The sequence below is a fragment of the Homalodisca vitripennis genome, chromosome 2 (assembly GCF_021130785.1).
Source record: "Homalodisca vitripennis isolate AUS2020 chromosome 2, UT_GWSS_2.1, whole genome shotgun sequence".
Taxonomy (NCBI): domain Eukaryota; kingdom Metazoa; phylum Arthropoda; class Insecta; order Hemiptera; family Cicadellidae; genus Homalodisca; species Homalodisca vitripennis.
The window spans coordinates 109,638,130-109,664,075 of record NC_060208.1 but is presented as its reverse complement, the minus strand read 5'-3'; the positions used below and the strand labels follow the sequence as shown (position 1 = coordinate 109,664,075).

The window sequence follows — 25,946 nt, the reverse complement described above, 5'->3', positions numbered from 1 at the left end:
CTGATAAATAATTACTGGCCCAATAACAGCTCGAATATGCTAAATTGACAAATTTAATATCCACAAGTCGCAATACATCTACAGAAACCTCCGCTGTCTTATGATTGCTCACTGAATACCCCAACGCCAGAAAATGGAGAATTTTTTTTAGGCCACAAACAACGAAACGAAACGAACATCTGACAATCCTTCAATCAAAACATCAGGGGGCTACCAAACAAAGTTGACAGACTAAACCATTTGCTCAATGAAACATCCCCTAAGCCTTTTAATACTGACAGAACACGGCTTGAGTCAAAGTGAAATTTTATAACACCAAAGTACAAGGCTACAATCTGGTAACTGAATTTAGCAGAACAGATCACAAGTAGGAGGTGCCGCTATATACTGTAAGGACAACCTAACAACCAGTGTAGAGGCCATTGAAATTACACACTTTTGTGAAGAGCTCCTCTTTGAGGCAGCAATGGCACAGATCAAAATTAAAGAAAAGCAAATATATCTCCTTGGGTGTATATCGCCCTCCTGGTGGAAACACAAGAAGTGGCCTAAACTTCTTATCACACATCCTAGACCACAGCCAAGCACACAATAAGTTATTTTTATTACTAGGGGATATAAAAATTGATAGCCTAAAAGAAAACAACCCTGACAATTTGATGCTAACAAGACGAACTAACCACACACAACATAAGAAGGCTTCCCCTTCCTGCGACACGGGTAACAGCCGAGACGAGATCCTCGATAGACTGTGTATGCACCAACATCCCAGAAGCAGAGGTCACTGTAACTATTTTACAAACTGGCCTCTCCGACCATACAGCCCAATTGAGCAGCCTTAACCTAAATCAAGAGACCAACCCAACATCAAAACTAAAGCGACAAATGGGGAAAAAGAACCTTGAAAATCTCAAATCCATCTTCTACAACAAAAACTGGAATGCTGTTGAAACTGCTGAAGACACAGAAACTGCTTATAATATATTCCATGACACCCTTTGTACTGCCCTAGATATCTGCTGCCCACAAAGGAAACACAAGAACAGAGGCTCTACCAAACCATCTCATTACTATGACCTGGAATCTGCCGATATGAAAGCCTCCTACCTACGAGCCCTCAACACCTATGAAACAACAGGAGACATTCGAGACAAAGAAATAATGAGAAACAGTAAGAGGATATATGACCAAAAAAACTAAGAACACTGCATCGGCAAGCAAACTCAAAGCACATAGAAGAATCTGACAACAAGACCAAGGCTCTATGGAGTTTGATTAATAATGAGAGGCGTGGGAAACAGTGCAACCAGGAGTGCCCTAAACTTAACATCAACAACACCACCCTACATAATCCTACAGAAGTAGCCGAAAGCCTTAACACTTACTTTACTCAGATGGCTGGCATGACAATTCAAAACCAAATACATACCCTAGCACCTGGGTGGACAGGAAAAAACCCGACCTTATTGCACATTCCCTTGCCACAGTCATTTTGCATGACACCAACAACTTGGACCGAGGTGAATCAAAACAATTTGCAGCCTGAAAAACAAATCGTCCAGTGGCATAGATGAGTTTTCTTCAAAGAGTGTGAAGTTATGTGCAAATGAAATTAACCCAACCCCTTGTAGCAATCATTAACAAATCTTTTGCCGACGGTCACTTCCCCTCAAGGCTTAAAGTGTCAAAGGTCTATGCAAAACACAAGAAAGGGAAGAAATCAGACCCTCTGAACTATAGACCCATCTCGCTAATATCTACATTTGCAAAAATCATAGAGAAACTTGTTCTGAAGCTATTGATGGGCTACCTTAAACAACATGACCTAATCACAGTCAACCAACATGGATTTCAAAAAAGGAAAATCAACCATATCAGCAATTATTAGCCTAGTAGAATCAATCATTTGACAGCATAGATGACGAAAAGTACGTAACAGCCCTATTTCTTGACTACAGCAAGGCTTTTGACTGTCTGGGACATGACCTAATCTTAAAAAAGCTGGAAAATCTGGGAGTAAGAGGCATAGAGAACAAATGGTTCTCCAGCTACCTCGAGAAGGTCACAACTTGTGGAGGTACAGCATACTGAATCTTCCATCACCAGATCGTACACATCAACTCCAAAACCACTGGCACAAGGTGTGCCTCAAGGATCGGTTACTTGGCCCAGTTCTTTTTATTCTTCTAACTAATGACTTCCCTACTTTCATCGCCAGCTCCAGTACTGACTGCATAATGTATGCAGACGACACTACCCTTCTTATAAAAAATGACACAGCAGATGAACTATCCCTTAACTCCTTGACTTTCTCTCCAACAAGCCATCAAAATACAGTGCACTGAATTATCTGGCAATAAATCTAATAAAACAACGCAAGTGCATTTCAGTAGGAAAAAGGAAATACCAACAAATATTCCAGACATATCAGTAGTTGATTAAAACACAATTTCTGGGCCTGACTATCGATAGTACACTTTCATGGAGTCATCATGTGAGCACCATTTCCAATAAAATATGCGCAGGCATATACGTTATGAGGCGACTCAAATCAGTGGGTACTCAGGGGATCCGTCAAAGCTGCTTATTACGCACTGGTAGAGTCCCACATTAGATATGGTCTTATCATCTGGGGGCAGCTCTACTGAAAACCTGAAAAGGATACTCACCCTTCAAAAAAAGGCAATTAGATCCCTCGCCAATCTTGAATCTCGACAAAGCTGCAGGGAAGCGTATCCAAATTTAGGCATTCTAACTGTACCAGCCTTGTATGTATACGAAACAATTCTACATGTTGACAGACTCAATTTTGACACTTACAACGATTTCCATGACTACAACACACGGCATGCCTCCAGATATGTTCTACCCGCCATCGAACAGCCCTCTTTGAAAGAAAACCGTCCTACATAGGACGAAAAACTCAGAAAATCAATTGCCAGAAGACTTCCAATTGCTAACTGGAAACGCACTGAAGAAAGCACTTCAAGAATTCCTTGTCAAGACTCCACTCTACACCCTGGAGGAGTTCCTGGATGCAACAAACACCTAAGCGACTTTTTCCTATTACATTATACTATGTTTGACTATATTACTGTACTTAATGTTCATGTAATAAAGAAATATTGATTAATTGATTGAAATGAGCTTGAATGTCTATCAGACTGTGTACATTAGAGTTTGTGGTATGGGATTTTTAAATTATATATATATTCAGAGTGTTCCTTAACGAACAACATAAAATTCTCTAAATGTAGGCTAGCTAATACAATACTTTTAATAAGTTCATAATAGTTTGAAGAATTGAGTTTAAATGTTACAAAAAACTTATATTTACACAATATTGTATTAACAAAAGTAACCATCAGAAGCACTGAAATTAGTAATGTTATTTTAATAACAACTCAAATACTTTAAATTGTTGCTACAAATCAGCTGAAGATAATTTGATAGTTGTTTTGCCTACATTTAACGTGAATAAAAAAGCTTTGTTTTAAAAATGTTCATTCAAAGAGATTTGGAGTTATACAAACATACATGTACATTTGTATAGGTAAATAAGTAGAACTATAGGTTAAGGTAAGGGTTCTCAATCTGGGGCTCGCGATCCCCAGGTGAGTTATGAAACGCCACATCAGGGGTTATGGAAGGGTCGTAGAAGAAAAAAGCTATGTTTTTTCTATAATAATCAGGTCCAAATTTTGTAAGATACATAGATATGTGTAATTGTTTCTCGGGTAAGATTATTTTGTATTGGTTACACTATATATTTATATAAATTAATCAATAAACCTTAAAATGGGAGATAGATGCACTGATAAAGCAACAAGTACAGTCTCTAACCGTGTAAGTGTAGAGGGTGCTGTGGCACTTAGCTTGGGAACATGCTTGTAGTGTTAGCGTCGTCTCGTCGTTGTTCTACTCCTCTTCCGACACAATTGCTGCATTGACACATCCAATGACACCTCTCCCTTTTCAAACCACTGTTTTTTATTTGAGACCAACTGCATGATTGCATCTTAATACCACAAGATTGAAATGCATAACAATTCCAAAGGGTAAACAACATTAAATACGTTGTTGAATTCTATAAAACAGTAGTCTACTTTATTTTTATAATTATACGGTAAAGTAAATGAACATATTGATGGAAAAATATAACTGTATTGTAATGAATATTACAAACACACTACTCATAAGGGACTAAGTACAATAACCTCAAGTATACTTTTGTTCTGAGTCCCAAACATCTTTGTTCATAGCTAAAATCACAGATAAGTCTCGCAGTTAGATACTGAAAAAACAGGCTTCATGGGTTTTATAATAACAAAATAAACTAAAATAATCCTACCATACTTAGCAATAAAAAGAAAAATTACATATCAGCTTGTCAGAATGTAAGAACTGTTGAAATATTGCCTTCACCAAATTAAGCAAAAGGCTACTTACACTCTGAGCTGTTCACACTTTGGTACGGATTGTTATGAATAAGAAACTTACATGTTAGATCGGGCAGACAGAAGACCAAGTCATCAGCCCTGAGATAGTTAATAAGATCTTCCACAGGCAGCAGCACAGTCTGATTACGCTTCTCCGCAGGCATTATAATGCGATCAAAAATATTATATATATTTTGATTTTGTTTTCTCTTTGTGTATTATTGGTTTTACTGGTATGATTTTATTAGTAGAAGAATAAATGTATTTTTTATCAAATATTGAATGAGGGAATAACACAAAATAAAGCCACAGATAAAAATTTTAACAGGATACAAGCCCTATTTACTTAGTGGCATTGAACGTCTTGCCCTCATTGCAATTTACTGTTGGGGGTGCCAACATTTCAGACACAAAAAGCGAGCCGTAAAGATTTATAAAGGTGGAGAACCCCTGGGTTAGGGGGAGTCTGCTGAGTGCTTTGTCCAGATCCCACCAAAGCTTTTTACAGCTCTGGAAATAGCTATATAGAAATCTCTTTGCTAACATCATTCCTCAATATATCAGTTAGTACAGAATCTTATTGTTTAAACTCTGTGGCAATTATTTTAATCTCGCGGGTGGAGAAATGTTTTACAACATTAATGACACTTCAGAATTAGATAAAATTTCAGAAATTGAATATGTACATACCATTGTGTTCATTTGTGAATTTAAAATTCAAGCAAATTTTAATATTTAGGTTTAAGTTCAACTAGCTGGCAATTTCTGTACCCTGTCAAGGGTTTGTGTGAAGTGCTTATATTAAATAAGTACGTCCTTGAGTGCTTTTTATGTCTGGATGCCTTACTTAAATATCATTTTGGTTTTATTTTGCTCTTTTTTAGAGTTCTTACTTTTTATATTTTTGTGTAACTTCAGGTTCAAAATTATTTCTCATTTTAAGAACTAAATTTTTCCAATATTATCTCAAATTATAATGATATATCTGCTAAATAAATTTAAATTGAGATATTAAGAAATTTGTTTTGTTACAGATGCAGAGTTAAAATCCATTATCATTATTCTAATATCAGAATATTATCGTCTGTATGAATGTACCTAGACTAAAAGAAGTAACTTATAATTGTATGCTACTAAAGATAGGGAATGTGTTGTCCATTGACTAGTGAATTTTATTACTCTAAACCACTTTTAGATATGGTTACACCAACTCGTGAGAGAAGATGACTGCTAGCACCGGAGACTCTATGTATTGTTTCAGGTGAGAGTGTTGGGAGCTTGTATAAAGCCTTTACTTGTGTGGGACCATCACTCCCACACCTGTCTCAGTTTCAGGTGAGAGTGTTGGGAGCTTGTATAAAGCCTTTACTTGTGTGGGATCATCACTCCCACACCTGTCTCAGTTTCAGGTGAGAGTGTTGGGAGTTTGTATAAAGCCTTTACTTGTGTGGGACCATCACTCCCACACCTGTCTCAGGTTCAGGTGAGAGTGTTGGGAGCTTGTATAAAGCCTTTACTTGTGTGGGACCATCACTCCCACACCTGTCTCAAATACTACTGTCACTGAGTATGTGATGGCAGAGAACAAGACCAGAGTGTTTACTTTTTCAGATTCAGTAAATAAGACAACCAGTTTGAGTGAAGGTGTTTTATTGTCACGTTTTTTGGATTATGCTAACATAATTAGTTCTTTTACAAGTATTTTTCCATCAATATCAATCATATAACAGGAAATTGATATCACTGGAAGGGTTTCAACTTACCGTATGATAAATCATATAGAAAGAATGAAGAAATTAATAAATTAGCCAACATTTGTATAAATTTATGTTTGATTTATGAAATATACAAATTATTTGGACTCTCAATAAAAAAATATTCTCAATTCTGACCATAAACAACTATTTTCTGCACCTATGATTTCAATGAATAGCATTTAATAGATTAGACTGTCAGAAATAAGTTTGTTTAATTCATACTGCATTTATTTGTATCATTGTTCTGTACATTTTTAAAATATGTTTTTAAATCAAATATCCCACCTGGCTTAGTTAGAAGAAAGGTAGATTTCACTTGTGACTGTCATTGAGAAATATCAAACTGAAGTCGCATTATTAGTTTAGGTGTTTGATTTGCACAACACTGATGGTAAAATGGCTCTCTAAGTTGGCATTTTGTATACATTTTGATACTTTTAGATATTCAAAAACCTTACAAGATAAATATTGTTATAAATATAAACCTTTTTAGTAGATTTATGGACTTTGTTTATTTCTAGTCAATCCAAAATTATGTTTGTAATCGTAAACACTGAATCAATGTAATTTTTTACTTTTAAAACTTTAAAGTGGATGCCATTTCTAAACTGTAAGAGTTGTCAAAAGATTTGTAGTAATTAAAGTTACTTGAAACTGCTCAAAAATTTTACAAGTACTGTCAATTTTTATTCATGTTTTGAAATATCCGAGATAAAATTTTTGCACAAATGTGAATGGCTGCCATCTTGAAAAGTTTAATTGGTTAAGGCTGTCTAATGGACCCATCCTAATGTAAAAATGCTGCCTCTGTACCTAGATACATCTGGATGTACCAAAAATTGTAGTAGTTATTGTGTTAGCAAGCTTGTGTTGTATTGCATATATATAGGGTGGTGCAAAAAGAACACATGGATTTGAGTAGTGTAGTATCAGTGGAGGTTAGTTTTCAGTGACCACTGAGTGTCACCATTTACTAGGTTAGAGGGTCTAGTTTTATTAGCAATGACACAGTTGACTGTGTAACATTGTGGGTTGCTGTTGAACAGTATTTCAAATAGAATAAATCCGTCATCATTGTTCAACGAAGCTTAGGTAGAGAGTTTAATGCCAAGTGTAATGATTTGATACCTGATCGCAATATGATAATTCATTGAATAAACTCGTTTCGTGCAACAGGATCAGTTACAAAGCATAAATCCACAGGTCATCCTTGTATGGCCCGAACTCTGCAAATGTTGACAGTGTCAGAGCCTCAATTCTTCAAAGTCCTCACCACCCAACTAGGTGGCGTGCTCCGACCTTATGGGATATCATGTTGATCGATACAGCACATCCCAACATATGAGTTGAAATTCCTTCCTTACAAGATTATGATTGTTCAGAACCTTCTCAAATGTGATTTTAATCAATGAAAAATTATTTCTGATAGAATATTTAACGTCGTCACAAATGAAAATGTTTTTTTTAATGATGAGTGGTGAAGCTCACTTCCATTTGAATGGATCTGTACCAATAGAAATTGTCCCTTTTGGGTTGCTAACTACCCACAAGAAATGCATAAAAACCATTGCACAGTCCTAAGTTATGGTCTGTTGTTCAGTCTCGAAAATTGGTATCATTGAACTGTCACAGTTAATTCTTAATATTATGTGCAAATGCTACACACATTTATGCAGTCATAATTTGAATCTATGGGGATCGACACGGCAGAAATATAGTTTTAACAGATGAAATGTGGTCCACTCAAATAATGCATCTATGGAAGCTGTTAGAGAAATGTTACCTGATTACTTATTTCACGATTCAGTGATCTCCATTGGCCTGCACACTCACCAGATCTATTGCCATGCAACTTCTTCTTATGGGATTATTGTAAATTCAAATTTTATTGTGTAAACCTCGTTCAGTCAAAGATTCAAAGGCTGCAAAGGAAGAAATTGCTGCTGTAGCACAGGACACTTTCATAAAGGTTATGGACAACTTTGAAGAGAAACTCTAATGTGTATTAACACAGAAGGATGTCATATTTCCAATGTTATTTAAAAATTAATTAATAGCTTTGGAATTCTCATGCCCAATTCTCAAATTGGGTTGTTTACTGATTGTTTAGGTGTTAATAAAATTATTGTGTGATTAAAATGAAGTTACTTATACCATTTTATAATACATGCGTTCTTTGTGCGCCACCCTGTGTTATACACATTGTAGGATTATAGTGGTTTAGGTTCTGAATGCCATGATCAGAGAAAATGCAAATTAATATGTGCAATTTCTTTGATTTTACATTAATCTAAGAAAAGTATCTGTGTATCTTAAGATAATTTTTTTCTATTGCTTGGTGTATACGACATCCAGTACAAGATGCATTTCATCTCCTGACTACTAGCCACAAATCAAGACATTTCACTGAAGCTATCCATTGTACTTTTGCTTGTTTTTGTCTTTACTGTCTCAAATAGTTTAGGTGAACAAGATTGCAATGCATTTTCTTTTCAGCTTAGGAAAACACAATAAGGCTTTTATATTGAAAATAGCTTACAAGGATATTGTGTGAGATAAACGTCTGTGATTTTCTTGTTAACAGACGATGAAACCATAATTGAGGCGTACATCACTTTAGATGTTTGTTGACTTTCTGGATTTGTGGAAGATTCTTAAATTTATTATTGATGAAGGTGAATAAAATATAACAGCATTTCAGATGTTTGCCTTTATTATTAGTTCATTTCTAGCACTTAAAGATAGAAATTTTTGCAAATATACTTTAAAATCAATTATTGAGTACTAAAGACATTTTTTATTTATCTTTATGCCCAGATAAGTAATTTTGTTAAATAGCATGATAGCAAGACCCATTGATATATTTTTGTTGTTATATTTCAACCACAGCAGAACATACATCTGTTCACACAACTCTCTCAATTCAGTAATTTTTCACAAAAAATATATCTTTGTTTACCTGAGCCCTGGGCCTGTGCTACAGGCAAAGATCAAGAACAAAAAAAGTGTTTTATGGTTTGGAAAGATTAAAACCCTTGTAAATTTTATTACCCCCAATGACAAAAATGAAAATAAATGTAAAATGCTTTAAAAAAAGTACTGTGATTGAACAGAATCCTCTCAGGACCATTGCTTACATGGACTCTAGCTGTAGAAATGTTACTTGCAAGGTTCGGCCAACTCAGTTCTATTTTGGGAACTCCTTGGTAATCTTTCCATATGCAGGAGAGTTCAAATGACAAGTATTTTACCCACTAGATTATATGATGTTATGGACTAGATTATAAAAATGTTGTAGTAGACGTATTGTATTGGATTGAGTGCTAAATTATCCAACAACTTAATCATCTGTATATTTCAGGAAATTTTATACATATTAACTACTGTGCAACAATTTAAATTCAGCTGTAGATTGTTTTATAAGAAATGTTTAGAAATAAGATTTTAAATATTTAATAATGGCTTAAGATGGTCTTATTCTTGTATGAAATTTCACAGGTTGAATGGACAATAATGCTATTCTTGGATATTGAAATATTATATGTTTTATACTATTAAATGTTGTTTGTATTTCCTGGACGTCATGAAGGAAAGGTTGTGTATGTACATTAAATAAGATTTTCAACCATGGCTAACTCGATTTCCTTGTTATAGGAAGGAGTTCAAGCAGCGTTTCGGTTTGACACTAGTATTCCTTGCAACCCGAAGTGGCCTCACGCGATGGCAAGACTTCCCAGACTCCTCTGGCCGAGATGACAGCTCTAACGCTCCGTATGCATAATTCTATTTCTTGTTAATTGTAACATTTTGGTTTAATTTATTCAAGTTTTGCTTTTGCACTAAAACACAAATCACTTTAAAAAATAGTCAAATTGTTTTATACCATTTTATATATATATATATATATATATATATATATATATATATATATATATATATATATACATACAGTCCAGACAGAGCAATTAATTTTTGTAAATCAATCTTTATGGAAATCAAATTAAGCTTTTAAAATTCACTTGAATAATTTAATTTTCAACTGAGTTCAACCATTTTTAAACCATAAGAAAAATAAGGAAAATACAGACATGTAGACATGTTTATGTTTAATAGTTCTTGATTTATATTTTTATTAAAATTACCGAAATTCCCAGAATTTTATAAAGAGGCACGTAATTTGGTGCCAACACTCAAAGTTTTAAAAGTTATTTGACAGGACGTGTTTTGTTTTGATCACTTGTTAGTTTGGTTATTTAAACCATTTGTGGCAGAATAAGTTAATCACAAACATTGAGGGCTTTGTAGTTTAGTGAGAAAAAAATGCTTGCCTGGTAAGAGAGTGAGTCATGTTCAAAGTCCCAGTAGAGCAAATAATTGTAAATACATTTTTATTGAAATGATATACATAAATTCATTTTAATTTCAAGAAAAAATACAGCCACACAGTCACTCAAGCTATTACTATGTCTTAAAGCTGCTGTACTGTAATAAGTTTTTATTTTTACACATTTAAAGCTGTGTACAGTACTGTGAAATACACACAGTACAGTGTTACCTAAGTGCAATATAGAAAAATATTATCCTAACCAAATCACTTTTTGCTCTTTATAATTAGTTAGTTAAATTTGTGATAAAAACATTTTTATTGCTAACTTTGTTGTTGTATAGATTAACCCTAGATCTGGCTGTTGAAATTCCTGTAATGTCAGGCACTATTTTGTTAGTTGTGCACATCATCATTCAAACCATCATTAAACATTAAACATTCATCATTGAATGTTTATTATTTTCAAAATATACAAATTGTCCCCCAAAAGGGTTTTTTATGCAAAACAAAACAAATTTCACTTTCCATAAACTATTAGATATTTTTTTAATGGTAAAATGTTGTGTTTTTACAAAAAAACGCATATTAAAATTCAGTCATTTGTAGACATTTTCAATATAATATGGTTATTATATTTCAATACTTTCACTATTATATATTACTTGATGACAAATTTTGCTATCATCAAAAGTTGTAGCCTTTTTTTACAATTGCTACTCTATAATAAAATAAAAAATAACAAAATACTAGTGACTAGTTAAAACTAGTCATTTGACATCATAGAAATACCGTTAACCATTTTTTTAAATCAATGTCTTTCTTCAGACCAAAGAGTAATAAACAGATGTTTGAAACTGATGCTCTTGTTCAGAAAGAAGTACTAAACACTGGGATGTAGCCAATCTTTTTCTCAAGTGAAATTGCTTGTGTCAAAAGTAGAAGACAAAATCTTGTTATTTTGCATTCTGTGAAAGTAGGTAAGCAAAGACGGCAAACAAACATTTTATATTGCAACTTTATAATTTCGGTGCTTACTTATTATGCATTATCATAGCAATAGTTTGAATTAAAAAAGATTACAGCATAAACGACTACTAGTGACTAGTCACTTAACATTGGAGAAACATTTTTAAGCAGCTAGTCACTATTCATTTGACAGATCCAGGGTTCTGATCAGTCTGATCAGGTTTTGACAGATCTTAGGTGAAATATTGCTTTCATCTGTACTATTATCATTTTGAACATGATGGTTTGTATTTGTTTCACTATGTCTTCTTGACATATTAATGAGTTTAAATTCACTGCCTTCATGTAATAAAATCCATTGTGTAATATTAAATTAACCCTTTGAGTGCCAAGCACTTTTGAGGGCATGGCCCTGTCAGTTCATGACAGTTGACCTGTCTCTTTTGATGTTTGTGAAGTTGTTAAATATATCATAACTTTTTTTAAATGAACATAATGAGATGTTTTTTCTTATATTATGTAGGTGGGAAAGGAGTCTATAACTGGGTATAGTTATGCAATAGGGATCCAACCCACAACCTATTAAATATTTATATTTTATTACCGTTTGATAAATTAAATTCATACTTTTGTTTTGCAAAAATGATCCAACCCATACAAACCCAAAAAACATTATAAATCTCATAATGAACCAACCCACACAACAGATTCTCTACATTTTAGTTATACAACAAGGATCCAATCAACTGAATCCTTACTGATCAACAAAATTAAACATTTGTAGTATTTATTTGCATGATACAACATGTTTACATTTTTAAATAAACAGATAATACAAACATAAATGACTGTTTTTAAATTTTTAAATACAACAGTTGTAATTTTAAGATTTAAATTTATTTTTATGCATCCTTTTTATTGTTAATTATGTACATACGAATATACATACAAAATTTCAAAAAAGTATCAGTATTTACATTTTTTATAATTGGTATTTGTGTATTATTCCACAAAATAATTCACAACTTTTTCCAAAATAAACATAATGGGATGATTTTTTATTGTGTTGGAGGAAAAGTAGGATATAATTTAATATTTATTCGGATGATAAAATCTGTTGACATTATAAAATAATTTAATTTAACATTTTTTACATGTTAATAAAGAAAAATTGTGATTATTTTTAACTTCATCCGACTTTTTTTATTGTTCCCTATGTAAGTAGGAACAAGTATAACTTACCAAGTTTCAAAAAAGAAGTGTCTGTAATACTGAATATGACTTTTTTATGTATTAGTGCAAAATATTGAAAATTTGCACTCGCATAAAAGTTGTATCTCATATTTATCAAATAGCTTTAACCAGCTGAAACAAATCAAATCAAGATAGATAACCTATTTTATTATGTACTAGCAGTTGCCTGCTATTTTGCAGGCAATTCTGTAGGTTTTGCACCTGATGTGCATATCTAGTTCGAGTGAATTGTATTTCTGATGCCAATGTTGAGTTTGCCTTGTTACCATGATCAAGAAAATATGTTAAAAACTGTATTTTTATGGCCATTGTAATTTACTTTTTTCTTAGTATTTATTATTCCATAGTTGATTTTGCCTTGTTTGGCAATCAAGAAACTAGATATATATATATATATATATATATATATATATATATATATATATATATATATATCAAAGGAAATCTAGAATCAAATTGTGACCACCTTATGTTTTAGGAAATTTTCTAAGGTAGATGAGAGAATTTACACTACAAGTATAATCAAATTGAAAGTAGTGGTTAAATTAATTAAACAAATCCTTGTGCTGTCAAAAAACAATGGTTAATCAGAACAGTTGATTATTTGAGTCTCTTTAAATTAATATTATACAACTTTAGAGACCAAGATGGTATTTTTCACTAATTTAGTGACTAATCGGGCGTAGAACTAGAACTAGAAAAGGATTTTCAAAATATGGACCCTAAGAATGTCCATGTAAAATTTCAGTACAATTGGTTGAATAGTTTATGCAAGAAAGCAAAAAAAAACAAAGGCACTTTCAAATTTATAATACTATTAGGATTAGGATTAGGATAAAATGAGATTAAGTACAATGCCATATGTCAACATTCAATAGCAGAATAATAAATATTCGAAAAACTGATCTAGTTGACTCTTCTGCACTTTTCAAAAAACCCACAGGCCGATCTCATCGGACTTGGCACTCAAAGGGTTAAAGACTGAAAATAGTGTAATGCAACACATAGCAGTCTCAGAACAGAACTAACCTTTTATTTTTCTTGTCATATCTATAAAAAAAAAAAAAAAAACAATGAACAAAACATATAATTTTAACTATACAATAAATTACAACAGTTTCCACTATAACATGTTGGATACACAAAGATTGGTTAATTGTGACTGAATATAAATACTTAGCCATTCTCACCACTATGCCAGTGACAGCTTTTACCTTATATTTGTAGATGTTTCATGTTGTACTGATGGAATCTTATTAGTTATTTTTGTCATAGATCAATATATGAAACTTCTATGTCCAAACATACAAAGCAAAATTATTGTGACTGGTAGATTTAATCAATCTAATCTTTGTTGAAATAATAAAGCTGTACCCCAATCATTTTTTTTTTGTTTTAGCCATTTTAAGGACATTCATAACAAGGCAATAGACGAGGTCTGGTACAAGCGAGCAGTCGAGCAGAACTTTGATGATCCTGAGAGATTCGTATACTCAGTGCCTTTCAGTAGTGGTAGGTTTATTCTACATGCATTCATATTAAAATAAAAAAAAAACACAATTTAATCTACTGCTCTCCCTCTAGTAGTTACCAGTATCTTTAACCACTTAACGGTTTAACCCGAGTATACTTGTTTACATCATTTGTGCAGTTACGGACTAACCCGAGTTATCTTGGGCCCCAGTTTAATTGTTGATACAAAATGGATTAAACCGAATAGACTCGTGCATGACTTTGTAAATGTAGTTTATTGAATTGTCACGAGACTGCAGCACCTCCCGGGTGTATTGCGTTTTGTTGATTATCTGTCTACTGTGCAGCGCCACTGGCTCGCCTGCATCACTCTGTGACTGTGGCACGTGGATGTGAACAACATAACCTGTTCGTGCGTCATAATAAGCGTATTTCATTTATTGTTCTCTTCTCTCGTAACAGTTTTAAAATGAACAGTGACGATGATCATGATTCTGAAAATGCACAGTTGGAAGAAAGTGGCAGTGAGAGTAGTGGTTCTGACACAGAAACAGAGAGTGACTCCGATTCAGATTCGTCTGTGGACTTGAACAATGCACGAGTGTGGACAGAAATAAGTACATCTAACTCTCCGGCAGCCCCTCCACGATTTCCTTTTACAGCTATACCAAGTATAAATGTTGGACCTTTCGATAAAGACAATGATGTGCTTGAATTCTTCGAAAACTATGTACCGGATGAACTCTTTCAGCTGATATGTAACGAAACCAACCGGTATGCAGCTGAATACGCTCAGACAAATCAAAGAGCCAAACCTTTTTCTGAGCTGTCGGTGAGTATTTTTAGCTCTAGTTGTGCTACAGGGGGTTTTGGTAAAACCTGAAATGGAACAATATTGGTCAAAAAATCCGTTGATAACAACTCCATTCTTTTTACAATCTATGCCTTATCGTAGATTCAAGCAAATAAAACAATATCTGCATTTTACAAATAACAATGAATACAACCCAAGAACCCACCCAAACCCTAAGTTGAATAAAATTTGGCCGGTTTTGGAGAAACGTAGGGCAATATTCAAACATAGCGTTACACCTGAAAGAGATGTCACAGTTGATGAGAGTTTATTGTTGTTCAAAGGTCGTTTGTCCTGGAAACAGTTCATACCACTAAAGTGAGCTCGCTTTGGTATAAAGAGTTATATGCTATGTGAAGCAAAAAGTGGATATGTGTGTGACCTTTCAATTTACACTGGTAAGGGGCATGAGGGCTACCATGCACAGGTACCAGGAGGTATGACAGCTGCTGACTTCAAAAAACTACCAAAATCTACACAAGTAGTTTTAACCTTGTGCAATGACTTGTTGGGGAAAGGTTACTGTTTGACAACAGATAACTTTTACACTTCGCCTCAACTAGCGGACATTCTTATTAGTAATAAGACTGATACCTACGGTACAATAAAACTGTCAAGAAAAGATGTCCCTAAGCAAATGAAGAAAAAGGAGCTGAAGAAGAAAAAAACTGAAAAAAGAAGATGTAGTATCTTACCAAAAAGGGAAATTAAATATCCTTGCTTGGCAAGACAAGAAGATTGTTGCCCTTCTTTCCACCATTCACTCAGCAAATATGGTGAATGTGGTGAAAAGGGGCGTTACAACCAAAAGGCCTAACGTTGTGGTAGCCTATAATGACACAATGGGTGGAGTGGATCGTGTAGACCAGCACATATCCACCTACGCTTCCACTAGGAAAAGAGGAAAAAAGTACTATAAAAAAGTGTTTTTTCATCTTATTGACCTGTGTATGTGGAACGCGTATGTTCTTTACAAAAAGTGTGAGGGCCAGCTTAGCCCCCTTATGTTCAGATTGGAAGTCATCAAAAGAACAATGGAAATCCAAGCCACTCTCTCAACCCAGTAAGGCTGATTGAACGTCATTTCCCTGAATACATTCCAGCCACGGCAGGGAAGGACCACCCGACTCGTCAGTGTGTGATTTGCAGCAGAGTGCGGGACGCACGCTGAAAGAAGATCCGCAGGGAATCCAGATACCATTGCCCAGACTGCAACGTTGCCTTATGTGTAACTCCATGTTTTCGGGTATACCATACCTTCGTTGACATATAACTTTTTCATTGCTACCTGTTATAGACTAAGTTTTGACCTTTTCATGTTTATGAAGTAGCCGTGTCAATGATTTCATTTTTCTGCGTTTTCTCAATATATAATCCATTGTTTACCTAAATTTGTTTTTTTCTCCCCGTATTGTTTTCACAAAAATAATTTATCAATTATGTATAATAGTATAAATGTTTAGTATATACATAATATAGCATATGAAATATAAATTTACTTTATATTTATATGTGTGTTAGAATTGCTTTATTTATGTGCAAGCTTTTACATTTACAGATAATGTTTTAGTATATATATAATATATATATATATATATATATATATATATTCAATCTATGTATACTCAAATAATGTAGTATGTAAAAGTAAAAGCTTACGAGTTGAAAGTAATTTATAGTAAAATATATTGATGTATATGAAATTATATATATAAAGTTTAATATATATATATATATATATATATATATATATATATTCTAATATATAATTTAAACTTGGCTTTAATAATATATATTATTGATGCTATCACAAGAATCGAGTACCCAATTATATGAGCTCAAATTACTTATGTGCATACGTTTACTACCATTGCCGAGATATCTTGGGTTAATCCTTATAGGGGTTTTAAAAAATCCAAAAACACATGTTAGACGTAAAAAAAAATTTCTTTTTCTAAACAAAGTGGTTAGGCATAAAGTAATGTACTTATTTCATCAATACATGACCAAAATGGAACGTTTTTCGCAAAATAACGAGACCGTCAAGTGGTTAAAGAAGAGAACAGGGCTATGGAAGTGGCCAACGATTATTTCAGGATATCTTTTTAATTATTGTGGTAAACTTGGTCACAAGAGAGATTCATAGTATCACTTTTATGTAGTTTTTAAGGCTGCCCCCTACATTTATGAGTCACACATTTCTCAGTTTTTCTTGGTGTGACTAAGACCTCTATTGTAGAACTCTGTAGGTTAAGATTTGCTATTTAAAATAGATGCTCTTGGATGTTTTTTGTGAATGAGTCGACACCAACTCCAAAGGATTTTTCAATTATATTCGACTGTTGTATGTGTAACTTTGTATGGATTATTTAAAAAAGATAATTTTAAATTTGTAATCATCCTTCATACATCAATACCCTTTTAAACTTTAAATACTGAACAATTTTTGCTATAAACGATTTAGTTTGCTTTTTAAATGTTATCTGTTTATTTCTACAAAAAAAGACAGACTGTTATTTCTGTGTGTGTAAATTGATAACTTTCAGAGTACTCTTTTCCCACAAGAGTCAGAAAATTCCTATTCTTCACAAGTATTTTTCGTTATACAGGTATTTTAGGCTCAGAAGTTCCGGATAGGAATGAAACTCTGGTTACAGCAGCTAATGCCATCTTCGTGGAGAACGGGGACAAGAAAGCTCCAGCTGCTGTTGTGGGCTTTCAGTTCCAACATTCAGCTCTCCACAACCTCTTCATTAATATCACACATTCTGTAAGTACCTGTTAGGTGTACCCCTACTCCATCCAACAATATGCAAAATTTCTAGTATGTATGCACATCTAAATTGTCATTATATACAACTTTATGATAATCTTGATTTTAACTTTTATACTTGAAAATTCCAAACCCAACCTGCATTGGAAACTAAAAGTACATTCTCAGCCGTGAGGTTGGTATTTTTACTCTTTTCATAAATTAGTTCATCATGTTCAAAGATAGCAAAAGTTCCTTTGTGAATACAGTTTCTTCCTTATTACAATGATTTTGATGATTTAAAACATATTTTGGTAAAAAGTGGGCTGATTTATTAAATTGCTGAAAGACTTAATGAAATAACCTCAATCAATGGCAATTGTTTGTTCTTTTATTCTATTTACAAAGTAAAATATTAGGTACAAAAATTTATATCACAGCTATTACTAAAGCAATATGGAATTGCATAGTGGTCCATTCTGGGCCCTTACTGTTTCTTAAGATTACACAGTTTTTTCAAGCAGTATTAACTAGAATTTAAAACTAAAGTGATTAAATTAAATTGTTATTATTTAACCTCTGATCTGCCTGCCAGTGCCCCACAAGTATTGGTGGCAACTGCAAGCCCACACAGACATGTGGTAGTGACAGCTTCGAGTGCTACGTATTGGATAGCAATGCCTACATCATCTTGTCTGAGAATAAGGAGCACACAGGCTACTTCTTCGGTGAGGTGCGTGGCTACGTTATGGAGAAGCTGGTCGAGGAGGCTGTGTACCGCAGAGTTCACATCTACGACTATCAGGGTGTCTGCTTCATCAGTGAGAACCAGGGCAGCAGCCGCTCCAATAGTCTCAAGAATGTAAGTGGCTCCTGCTCAATTTGTAACAACAATGTTGTACAGTACAGATAAATTTATCATTAAGTATTGTTTTCCAACTCTTATAATTTTTTTCACTTTTATAATGTTATAAATACGAGGTATGGCTAAAAATATAAGGGCAATAAAATTATTTACTTTTACTTCTTCACAACTTTAATATTCTTCAATAGAGGGGACGTTCCAACATAGCGATGCCATGCTCAGCCAAAAATGACAATGACCAGTACAGCATTGGCCAGTGCACTGGCTTGTTTCTCCACAACCCAGATTCCCTTTTCTTTTTTATTCTCAGAACTGAGCAAGATTAATATTATTAATATTATTAGTAGTAATAAAGATTAAATCTCCAATTTTTAAAATTATTTTATCCATTTTTTGTGTGACAAAAGTTGCCATCGACATGAGTTTTCTTCAACCTCTCCTTGTTTCTCTTTAAATTGCTTAAACCACTCAAAGTACTTGACAAAAACACTGCTGACTTCTTAAGTTTTATTAAAAATGTCACAATTAATTGTTACTCTTTTAAAACACTAGGCATTTTTTTAACAGATTGCTGATATTCTTCTGATACAAACAAAGGCCATAGTCCAACTGAGTGGTTTGGTGGCTGGCTTGCAGGGGTGGAGAAATGTGTGATATGACTTTGCAGTATAACATTTGAGCTTGAGGTTTAATCCTCCTTGAGGTCTTGCTGGAAATCAGTCTGACTTTTTAGTCAGACCTTGGGTATACATAAAAGTGGATTTTGGTTGGGTTAAATTTTGTTGAAGTTTTTTGAGTGTATATGTGTGTGAGACAGTATGTGGAGATACGGATTTAAAAAATACTAATACTGGCATCAAATAAGCACACGTCTACTTGCACGTGTGCTTGTCTTGATGTTTTCTAACATCAAGTTCATGATTTTGATTCATATGCAGCCTCTACACTATCTGAGCTGGTTGGGAAACTGGATGGTTGCCAACATCGTCTGGTTCTTCGTCGAGTTTAACCTTCAGTGGATCGGGACTTTGGCTTTCTCCTTCCCGAATGAAGAAGGTTTGTAACATGTGTGACCAAATCAAGTAGTTTTTACATTTTAGGCAGCTATAATATATGTAAGAATCACACAGTTTATTGTATTAGTAATTATATCAATTACTTATCCTCCCTACTTTGATTAAGATTTTTAGTAGTAGTTCATATTGGGGATCAATTGGGTGTACATTTTCTAACACATAACAGATTTTCCATAATGAACGGTAAATAATGAACAAAAGTTAGTGTGCAGTTTCTTTCAAAGTTCATGTTCTGTCTAATGCTTTGTTGGTTTCCAAAATTGATAAACAAAAGGAACTGACTAATCGTCTTGGTTTGCAATAGCGGTGGTGTCAGATGACTACAATACAGAGACTGAGGACGAGGACGGGGAAGACATAGATCCAACTACGACTATTCCCTCAGGGGAGAGCAACATTAAGGATGTGTTCAGCAAGGCCATGATCAACCGCACACTGCCTGCTCCATGCACCATGGAGGTGGATCTGTACCAGTTGGAGCCAGAGCGGAAGCGACGGGTGCAAGATGGGCCCTCTGGCGGAGGTCCTTGTCGCCCGTGAGTTTGTCATACCATTAACATTTTCAATAGTAACTATCTAACTTTCTATAGAGACTATAAAACATATCAGTTTGGATTGTGAAAATCTTTAGATTAGTAGAAAAATCCTGTTTGGAATATCTGATGTTAATTATGGGGTGGAAACTTTTAGAACTTATAGAAGGTACAAGGATAGGCATGTACTAATAACAGTAAATCGGGTGTGTGATAAGCTTAGGTTGACATGCTGGAAACTAGGAGTCCTTATGCTTCTATTTTAATTTAATCTTCTGAAGAATTGACTCCAATATTGTAGACATGACTCTGAATTCAATTCACATAATTTACAATCAATTATAGCTAAAACTCAGTATTCCAACATGTGATTTCACAATTATTACAATACAAATAGATTAAGAAGCTAACAAAGCCAACATCTTTACAACCTGGCCCTCAACTATGATATATTTTTGTACAATATATAATCTTGATAAATAATAGGGGTGGTGAATTGCAGAAGTGTTCTGAATAAGATACATTTTTAATAGAATATCTCCAGTAAAGTGCATTCTAAATTATAGATTAGCCATAATGCTAACAGATCAGCGAATTCATCCAAATTACACATTCTCTACCTTAAATTAAAATCTAAATATTCAACAAATCTTTCAATCAGCAACATAATAAAGAAAATGGATTACTTAAACTATTTGAAAATTCCATTCTTTAAAAAATTTATCTACTATATACATAACTCAAACTGAAATTAATCAATCTTCTTATTGTACTTTGTTTATGAAAACCTAATTTCAAAATTAGAATCAGATAGAAAATTCTGGATTTGCCTATCACTAGGTACATATCTATCCAGGGAATTTGGCTGAGTGAGGTTGAAGCCTCTCTCCCAGTAGGCTGGCAATATTTCTGCCTACCTGCAGGACATCTTGATAATGAACTGAGCTATAGATTTGAATTTTTCCTTGTAACTTCAGTGAAGCCTCTCTCCCAGTAGGCTGGCAATATTTCTGTCTACCTGCAGGACATCTTGATAATGAACTGAGCTATAGATTTGAAGATTTGCTTGTAACTTCAGTGAAGCCTCTCTCCCAGTAGGCTGGCAATATTTCTGTCTACCTGCAGGACATCTTGATAATGAACTGAGCTATAGATTTGAAGATTTGCTTGTAACTTCAGTGAAGCCTCTCTCCCAGTAGGCTGGCAATATTTCTGTCTACCTGCAGGACATCTTGATAATGAACTGAGCTATAGATTTGAAGATTTGCTTGTAACTTCAGTGAAGCCTCTCTCCCAGTAGGCTGGCAATATTTCTGTCTACCTGCAGGACATCTTGATAATGAACTGAGCTATAGATTTGAAGTTTTGCTTGTAACTTCAGTGAAGCCTCTCTCCCAGTAGGCTGGCAATATTTCTGCCTACCTGCAGGACATCTTGATAATGAACTGAGCTATAGATTTGAAGATTTCCTTGTAACTTCAGTGAAGCCTCTCTCCCAGTAGGCTGGCAATATTTCTGTCTACCTGCAGGACATCTTGATAATGAACTGAGCTATAGATTTGAATTTTTCCTTGTAACTTCAGTGAAGCCTCTCTCCCAGTAGGCTGGCAATATTTCTGTCTACCTGCAGGACATCTTGATAATGAACTGAGCTATAGATTTGAAGATTTGCTTGTAACTTCAGTGAAGCCTCTCTCCCAGTAGGCTGGCAATATTTCTGTCTACCTGCTGGACATCTTGATAATGAACTGAGCTATAGATTTGAAGTTTTTGCTTGTAACTTCAGTGAAGCCTCTCTCCCAGTAGGCTGGCAATATTTCTGTCTACCTGCAGGACATCTTGATAATGAACTGAGCTATAGATTTGAAGATTTGCTTGTAACTTCAGTGAAGCCTCTCTCCCAGTAGGCTGGCAATATTTCTGTCTACCTGCAGGACATCTTGATAATGAACTGAGCTATAGATTTGAAGTTTTGCTTGTAACTTCAGTGAAGCCTCTCTCCCAGTAGGCTGGCAATATTTCTGCCTACCTGCAGGACATCTTGATAATGAACTGAGCTATAGATTTGAAGATTTGCTTGTAACTTCAGTGAAGCCTCTCTCCCAGTAGGCTGGCAATATTTCTGTCTACCTGCAGGACATCTTGATAATGAACTGAGCTATAGATTTGAAGTTTTGCTTGTAACTTCAGTGAAGCCTCTCTCCCAGTAGGCTGGCAATATTTCTGCCTACCTGCAGGACATCTTGATAATGAACTGAGCTATAGATTTGAAGATTTGCTTGTAACTTCAGTGAAGCCTCTCTCCCAGTAGGCTGGCAATATTTCTGTCTACCTGCAGGACATCTTGATAATGAACTGAGCTATAGATTTGAATTTTTCCTTGTAACTTCAGTGAAGCCTCTCTCCCAGTAGGCTGGCAATATTTCTGTCTACCTGCAGGACATCTTGATAATGAACTGAGCTATAGATTTGAAGATTTGCTTGTAACTTCAGTGAAGCCTCTCTCCCAGTAGGCTGGCAATATTTCTGTCTACCTGCAGGACATCTTGATAATGAACTGAGCTATAGATTTGAAGTTTTGCTTGTAACTTCAGTGAAGCCTCTCTCCCAGTAGGCTGGCAATATTTCTGTCTACCTGCAGGACATCTTGATAATGAACTGAGCTATAGATTTGAAGTTTTGCTTGTAACTTCAGTGAAGCCTCTCTCCCAGTAGGCTGGCAATATTTCTGTCTACCTGCAGGACATCTTGATAATGAACTGAGCTATAGATTTGAAGATTTGCTTGTAACTTCAGTGAAGCCTCTCTCCCAGTAGGCTGGCAATATTTCTGTCTACCTGCAGGACATCTTGATAATGAACTGAGCTATAGATTTGAAGATTTGCTTGTAACTTCAGTGAAGCCTCTCTCCCAGTAGGCTGGCAATATTTCTGTCTACCTGCAGGACATCTTGATAATGAACTGAGCTATAGATTTGAAGATTTGCTTGTAACTTCAGTGAAGCCTCTCTCCCAGTAGGCTGGCAATATTTCTGTCTACCTGCAGGACATCTTGATAATGAACTGAGCTATAGATTTGAATTTTTCCTTGTAACTTCATTGAAGCCTCTCTCCCAGTAGGCTGGCAATATTTCTGCCTACCTGCAGGACATCTTGATAATGAACTGAGCTATAGATTTGAAGTTTTGCTTGTAACTTCAGTGAAGCCTGTTACGTGATATGTGATCTTACATACTCCTACCTTGTTCTCAATTTATTGGGATTTATTTGTGTGTGAAAGCATAATAGGATTTCAGGCATTTGCCATTGTTATGTGTTACAAAACAATAGTCATGTGCATACAATATGACAAGTAAGTTATTAAAAATAAAAATACTAATACAATTTACTTTAGAATAAAATATGTATGATATAAATAAATGGTTAAAAAAATTTATATTCAAAACGTTTTATTTTATTCTTTAATAAAGTTTAATACATGTTCTATCAACACGATAAGAAAGAAGTAAGGTCATTTTAGTCATGTGATCAAATCAATCAGCATTTTAAAAATGAATTTATATATTTGTTATTTTTGCATTTGTTACTTTTTATCAGACCTTCTTTTACTCAATGTTTGTTATATAAAATACTAACTTTCTTTTCATCTGGAGCAGAACATAAATCCTAGAATAGAAAGATTGTACCATATTTAGGCATTGTTTATTTTTATAATGTTAAGAAATAACACCACTAAAAAAGCAAAAAGTGTTGTAAATATATGTAACTTTTGTCTCCAAATTTGTAATCAAGTGGTTCCAATAAGTGTATGGAATTTTCCAGACCATTCGTTGTGCAGAGTATTCCATTCAGTGACATGATTCTGGTGGTGGTCCATGCTACATGTCCCCAGGCCTCTGACCCCTCTGTGTCCCCCTTGAATGTTATCCCGAGTGAGGTCAACTACAATGGCACCAGCCTTAATTGTCAAAAGATCAAGTTCAAGCACAACTTGCCTCGTAGAAGGCCTCCTTCGTGCATCAAGGAACATGAAAAAGTAAGAAATGCAGGGATATGATACATAAATCAATAAAAACATCTCTGTTTATATGTGTTTTTTTGTACATACATAGATAGAAACTTTAAAATACAATTCCTATTTAGCTTATTTTAATATGCAAATAATACCACCTTTTGTGCTTATTGACATAACACAACGTGTTTACGTTGTTGTTAAAACTTAAACGTTAGTTTCATTCTGGCACATCCTTAAAGAGATTGTTAAAAAACTATTCTCAGTCTTACTTTGAGAAAGTGGAGCTTTTGGTCTCGATAAGTACTACTGTACTGTACTGTGTGTGTTTGGTCCTCGGTTGGGCAGTGCCTCATTGGCTTACAAGCCTTTCACATAGATATTGTAGAACATAAATTTGAGGACCTTGTGGATCATACAGCATGTCTCATCCTGCATACAATTTCCATTGATGCTGCATATCTCTAAATGGGAACACAGATCCTTATCACATTGAGCGGTACATGAATCTGACAGTAGTGTTGTATAAATTTTGAATCCTTTCTTTTTCCTCTCTAGAGATGTTAAACCAATTCCCAGGACAGCAAAAATACAATATTGATAATATCAGTGATTGCATGATCTGTAACTTTGCAGATTCAATTTATACAGTTCTCTTATCGTTAAGTGAATTTTTGGATAGTGTCAGTGACATAGCCCGACAAAGTAAGACCATATATAGAGTTTCTTTTGTGGGGATAATTAAGTGCCACCTGTACAGTTTTTTTTGCTGAGGACTTCTTGTGGTGTATTATGTAGGGTATATTGAGTTTAAGGCTGTTGTTTGCTGACCACTCATGAATGTTACTCAGTAAAGTTGATGATATTAATCAATTCAATCTCATATGATAAATACAAGTGACAATCAACAACATGTTGGTGAAGAATGCATTTTAGCACACAGTTGAGAAAATCATAGGCGTACAAGTTAAACAATATGAGTAGTTGCTCTGAAGGACTTCACACTGGTATTAGAGTGACATTCATGTCTCACTCCCTGATTTGGTGACTTACTCAGTCTGTCAGGTATGAATCCATCATTAATTAACAGATACAATCATAATACTTAATTTTACTAATCTGATTATAGTAGTTAATAGAATGGAGATTCTGGAATAGTCTAACAACATATACGAGCTGTACTTTTCTAGATCTTTTCCTTTACATTAATTGTACAGCTAGTCAAGTTAACACTTCTGTACAGGTTGTGGTCAATCTGAATTTAGATTGAAATTTAGGTGTTTAAATGTTGAATGTAGTACTTTATTTGGGAGGCAGTTATTTTCCTAATATTTTTTGATAGACAAACTGACAAACTGTATAGATTCTCGTCGTTGCTAACATCTCTAGACCCTATATTGTTCAAGGATGCTTAGACTATCAGTCACTCTATTAAATTCCCCATTATGTATATTTTTTATCAAAAACCCTCGATGCAGCTAAAGTAAATCTTCTCAGTGTTCCAAATTTTCTTCTGAACTATGTTTTATTTTACTGTTTATCATTTCAAAACTATTGTCTACATTTTATTTTATGTTATTATTATTATATTATTTTAACGATATCTTATATATTGTTTAATATATATATCAATTGTCTAC

General features: G+C 34.2%; 1 protein-coding gene across 4 annotated transcripts in view; it reads left to right on the top strand.

The window, feature by feature from the left end:
* The window catches only part of LOC124354571 (voltage-dependent calcium channel subunit alpha-2/delta-3), a 97,034-nt gene that overhangs the window by 63,893 nt on the left and 7,195 nt on the right, over positions 1-25,946 (top strand). For all 4 annotated transcript variants that reach the window (XM_046805128.1, XM_046805129.1, XM_046805126.1 and 1 more), the window contains 7 exons: positions 9,851-9,967; positions 14,143-14,255; positions 17,679-17,839; positions 18,417-18,683; positions 19,625-19,742; positions 20,067-20,298; positions 24,117-24,330. In XM_046805128.1, coding sequence (XP_046661084.1) covers positions 9,851-9,967; positions 14,143-14,255; positions 17,679-17,839; positions 18,417-18,683; positions 19,625-19,742; positions 20,067-20,298; positions 24,117-24,330 — 1,222 coding nt within the window. The remainder of the gene's footprint in view (positions 1-9,850; positions 9,968-14,142; positions 14,256-17,678; positions 17,840-18,416; positions 18,684-19,624; positions 19,743-20,066; positions 20,299-24,116; positions 24,331-25,946) is intronic.